The following is a 6,000-nucleotide window of genomic DNA, read 5'->3' as shown; positions in this document are numbered from 1 at the left end:
CACCCCAGGTCAGTTAATCAGACACTTTTATAGACTAATGTATATATTGTTCAACTAAATGAAAGCACAGACAGTCGCAGACGCCGTTCAGTGTTTCTGCCGCAGCTTGCTATGTGTGTTTAAGGAAATCCAAAGCCTACAGTCTTAATTCCACTTGGTGAAAACCTCAAAAGCAGGAGGTGTGTGTGTGTGTGTGTGTGTGCGAATGTAGAAGAAATGCCAGTTTAATTACGTTCTTCAGATCATGAGAGATTAGAGGCAGATTGAGAGACCAACAACTTTTAGGGGTAATCCAAACACAACCGCCTTCCAGTACACACAGATGAGTGTATAGAGAACAGGACGGAAAGAAGAAGAACAAAAAAACAAAAAACATGAAAAATAAACAAAAGCACTGATGTTGTATGTACTCCTGAAATACTGCACAGATTAGTCAGTTTTGTTAGTTGGATACAAGGTCGATTCTTTAATTACTTGGTATCAAAACAATTCAACTAGGTATTCAGATGTGTTGTTTTATAAAGAATGATGAAATTTGGCACTCACATTTCAGAACGTCTGTTTTTATACTTGCCCTTGTGTATGCATTATTGATGGTATGAACTTTTCATATTGGTTAGTTAGCGATCAGGGCTTGACATTAAGGGTGGCCCGATGTCTAGGGTCAGTTTGTGATGGTAGATAGGATTAGTAGTTGCTCAATCTGCCTAGTTCTGGCTCATCACTAGGCCCACGCAGATTTTCAGCCCATTATCGAGTCTATTTATTTAGCTGTGTGTAAATGTGTGTAAATTTATATTTATTCAGTTTTTAAATTAATTTCAGTAATATTATTGGCTAATGTTTGTTCATATGATTTACTTACAATCCAGTTTGAAAAGTAATTATTTCTGTCTTTTAGTAGATATATGGTAGATATATTATATGGAAGACTTGATTTGTTTACCAATCTAATAGGATTTGCATTGTAAACATAAAAAAATGTAATAAAATGTATTATTATTATGTAACATCTTACGTTTTTGGTTGCGATACTCCCCAAATCATTCCACATAAATCCACAGGTTTTTTACAATATTCTATGTGTGGAAAAAACGTGATCTTATAATCAAGAAATGGCATGACGAAACTAACAGTTTAGACAACAGTTGCTCCTCGATTATAAGATAAATAGATAAAAGTTTTTATTTAAATATCAATTGTTTTTAAATAAAATTATACTGAATAAAAAGTTCATGAATACAACTTAGCTTGGCTTGCTTTGACGCAATTTTAAATATGTGGCTAAGACATAACTACTTTTATTTTATTTTTAGGGTGCGGTCAGGGAAATATTTGGCAGAGCAAGTAAAAATCTTTAAAACTAGCCCAACTAGGCCATAAGAAAAAAAAAATCTAATATTTGCTATGTTTTTTTACATATATTTATGTGCATTTTTGGCAAGCGCATATAAAAACGGCTAATGGAAACGGCGAGATGTGCAAAAACTATGAAAAAAAACGTATGTGCATAAGTAGGATAGTAGGATTTCGATAAGAAAATTCATTCATTCATTTTCTTTTCGGCTTAGTCCCTTTATTAATCCGGGGTCGCCACAGCGGAATGAACCGCCAACCCACCCAGCACATTTTTACGCAGCGTAATCTCTGGGAATCTCTCTCTTATCTCTGGGAAATCGATAAGAAAAAATGTGCATAAACTACGATGGAAACATTTTTACCAAACAAATTCCAGCATGTGCATTAAAAAAAAAGGCATGTGATGACAAAAATGTGTGTGAATGGACAAACCAGCAGGCTGAGAACACTGTAAAACATCTGAAATGTTGTTTTGCTCATTCTAAATCGCCTTAACCATTTCAGAATTAGTGTTATTATATATTAATTAATAACCTTAATTAAATTCACCTCATGTTCACTGCATGGTCTTCTGAGGCGCAAGTAATTTAAATAAAGAAAAGATTGAAGCAGCAGCTCCTACTGCAGCAAATTTCGTTTTTACTTTTTGATATTTGGTGACGATTTTGTTCTCTTTAACTCATTGGATAGAAACGCTGCTTTATTTGCTTGTCTTTTATGCGATATTCCCGTGTTGCGCATACATTTAATTCGCATCTTTGGATGGAAACATAGTTATTGAGTACATGCAACAGCATTTTCATAGACATACAAATAGTAAAAAATAAATAAATCTGTGCTTATAAAAGCTAAATTTCATATATTTTTTAATTATTATTTTTCATTAATATACTTTATTAGATTTTTCACACAGACACACTCACCAGAACATGCTTTTTATGTCATTTAATTAAATGAATAGAAAAAGCTGAAGCAGCTATGGAAAGGTCATGGACGAGGATTCTTGTTTTAAGATGATTATTATATTATGCATAAGCAAACATTATTATTGCATATTTAGTTACTTAGACTGCTCTTTGCAGGGCAGCATCATTTAATGAAACTGAAAAGTATGCTTTTAAATAACAGTCAGACATTTTCAACTACATTTCTAATTCTTATGAAATTGAGCATGTATAATCATATCTGCTTCATATTTTCCTTTATCATCTCTAAATACAAAACAAATAATTTGCACAGCTGAGATGCCTACATTCTTAAATCCTTATAGTAGTGTTATTTTTCTTGTAGCATTTTATCATTTTTGTTTTTGTTTGATAGTGTCCTAAACACCATACACCGAACCGTACCAAAAACCAAATCTAACCAAATCTGTATTGTTGCACCCCAAGTCAGTACGTTTACATGGACACCAATACTCTGACTGTAATACAATTAAGACAATACTTTGATTAAGAGTCTACCATGTAAACAGAGATTTTGATTCGAGTAAAGTCATAAACGAACTAAACAGAAATTGAATTAAGACATGTGGAGAATTTGCATTTTAGTCACATTATTCGACTGAAGTACAGACATGTAAACACCTTAAACTACTACTGTTTTGTAGTACTTTTCACTATATTTTGTGACAGGATGCACACATGGTTGTGAGGCATTTGAAAATAAACAATTGAGAATGGCTTCAAGCAAGAGATCACATTTTTGGTGCGAGCGGGAAATAACTTTGCAGAGAGAGAGAGAGAGAGAGAAGAGTTTTGAGTTTATTGCCCTATCAGATTCTCTGGTTATGTCATGGCAACAAAAAAAAAAACAGATGTACTCAAAAGTTTACCACATTTGATAAATAGCATTTTTTTTCTATAATTCTAAAATATTTTAACAATAATAAGTCATCAACAGCAATAAAAAAAAATATATATAAGTAAATATGTATAATACGTGAATAATAATAATAATAATAATAATAATAATAATAATAATAATAATAATAATAATAATAATAATAATAATAATAATAATATTATATAGAATAAAAATCTAAAACTTTTTAAGGTTTACATTTGATAATGAAAGTATTGACATTCAAAAAGATTTCATTTAAGATCTCTCCAGATAAAAATCACCGTCTGATATGACAATGCTGCGAAATCTCCCACCAGTCCTTACTGTGTACTCCAATACAGTAGTTTGTCAAGGGGCCATGAATGAAAAGTGTATGAAATGGCAGAGGTAGCCTATTGCTTGAGAACTTGTATCCGGCGTCGTCTGTTTGCACGCAGTGTGAGAAATAAAGTGCAGTTGAACTTGTCACAAAATGAAAAATAAAATGTCGAAAATCGCATATGATGTCATGAAGAACACAAACTGTTGTTTCATGAAATCTCGGAGGAAACAATTGTTGAAAAGTGACGCAAGGACATTTAAGTACAAATGAAATCAAAACTAACCATATGACTTTGTTGGCTCACATTTCTGGTTTTGTGGTGAATTAATCTCTGCATGTGTTTAAAAAAAATAGCTTGACCTTCTAATCTTTTGCTGGGTTTTTTTCAGTTAAATTGTCAGATTATGTATGTCTTAGGTATGCTGCCTTTAATCGAGCTATGTACCACAACATGCAAAACGGGAACATGAAAGGAGCATTCATGTAAACACCCTAAGCTTATTATTGACTTATTCAGATTAAGGCAAATAATTTGATTACTGATGTCCATGTAAACGTAGTCCGTGTCAACACACTTCCCACTTTCCCAAGTAAACGACAGCCTACTCTTTCCCTCAAGAACTTCTATTGCTTGTAACAAGCATAGCTTTTGTTTCAATGCGGGGGCGATGGAGGTCATTAGGACTTTCTTTTCTTATGTTTCCGGCTTCCGGTACCTCTTTTGTAATTCTCAGCAGCGTCCAGTCCCTCAGCAAAGCCTAGGTTCATGTCAGGCTCTTAAAAAAAGCTCCTCTCATTAAGGCAGAGCGCACCGCCAACCTCATTCACACAACATTAATGGAAACGGCACCCGCGCGGCGTCAAGCACCCTCAGGAGAAGGTAAGAATAGTGTGTGAATTCCTCATAAAGCGTCTGAACCATCATATCCGCAGTTCCTCAATTTCTGTGTAATTCCTGTGACCGCTATTCATAGAGTAACCGAAACATCCAGATAGCCGAGAGCTCTGAATATAGTAAAAGGCTCTCAAGTGAAGAAAGACAGCAGTTAGGAGACAAAGCAAGAAGAGAACGGACAGATAGTTGTCACGAAATGACCGGCGAGACCAAAACATCACAGGCGCTGTCATGTCAACCGCACCAAATGGAAAAGTCTAGAAGAGTAAAGCGACAGGAAGCGAGTGTAAATGACAGGAGCTTTACCTCTCTCTGAAGAACCAGTTCTTTGGTGAACAGCATGGCTTCTTCACTGTATGGCTCTGCCACCTGCATTCCACCTGGCATGTTGCGAGACCCTCGGGGACACTCGATTCCTGCACACACAAACAAATATATGGTTGTGGTATGAGCTTTGATGAAAACAAGATGATGTGCTTTAGTGTCCATTTTGTTGTGATTACACTTCAGGGTTCGCACAGGTGATGGAAATTCTTGAAAACAATTTAATTTTAGTCAAATTTTAGCTCTTAAGGTTTTGGATAAAGTACTTAATAAACTGCTTTAAAATGTAATCGTGTTGCTTTGATAGTAATTTATAAAAAAACACAAAATAAAATATAAAATAAATAATCATTAAAAATTAAAATAAATAAAATCTAAAATAAAAAATATATTTATATGAATAATAAATTAATCATAAAAAATTAAAATAAATACATAAAATAAAAATATAATCATAAAATAAAACAAAAAATAAAATATAAAATTAATAATAAAAAAATTATAAAATAAATTATTTAAAATAAATAAAAATAAAATCATATAAAACAAAAAAAATTATATAAAATAAAATAAAAAGGTATATAGTAATTCAAAAATAAATAAAAAATAATAATAAAAAATATATAAAATAAAATAAATGAAAATAAAATCATATAAAATAAAAATAAATAAATAAAAATCTACACATAAAATCCATTATTTGTGCTTTTGCATGAAATAAAAACTTTGGAATCTGCACATGTGCCGTAGTGTTTAACCTGCCTGTCTTTTTATTTATTTATTTTTTATTTTTTGTGCCTTTTGAAATTAACATAAATATAAATTTAAGAAGAAAGATGACATTTAAGATGCAAAAAATACCATTTAAGATTCAATGCTGGGCTTTGAGCAAACACGCCATCAACATTTTCCCCTGGAAACCACTGCTATATTATAGAATACAATAATTAGCATTTCATATATTTTGATGAAATATGCATATGTATGTTAATATGTATTTGCAACACTTGTAAATTGATGGAAATTTCTGAAAATGTAACTGGAATGTGTTTAAAAACTACAAAACCTGATGTTTACAGCTCAGTTCTCTTGGTTCACTTTGATTGAACAAAACATTAACACATTTCATTAATTTGGTCCATTTCTTTTATTCGATCTTGGCATACCCATCATGAAGATCCCAGAGATTTAGCCAGCTCTGGTTTCAAACTAAATGAACTAATAAATAAAACTTTCCATACATTATTTTCATGAT

The 6,000-nt window shown here is 32.2% G+C and overlaps 1 protein-coding gene across 1 annotated transcript in view; it reads right to left on the bottom strand.

Annotated features, from left to right (window-relative positions):
• Positions 1-6,000, bottom strand: part of snd1 (staphylococcal nuclease and tudor domain containing 1) — a 303,535-nt gene that overhangs the window by 180,036 nt on the left and 117,499 nt on the right. Inside the window, 1 exon segment of the mRNA XM_056455628.1 lies at positions 4,728-4,837. Within this exon segment, the coding sequence (XP_056311603.1) occupies positions 4,728-4,837 (110 nt within the window).

This window comes from Danio aesculapii, chromosome 4 (assembly GCF_903798145.1).
Source record: "Danio aesculapii chromosome 4, fDanAes4.1, whole genome shotgun sequence".
NCBI classification, from domain to species: domain Eukaryota; kingdom Metazoa; phylum Chordata; class Actinopteri; order Cypriniformes; family Danionidae; genus Danio; species Danio aesculapii.
This window is presented reverse-complemented; position numbering and strand designations above follow the sequence as displayed.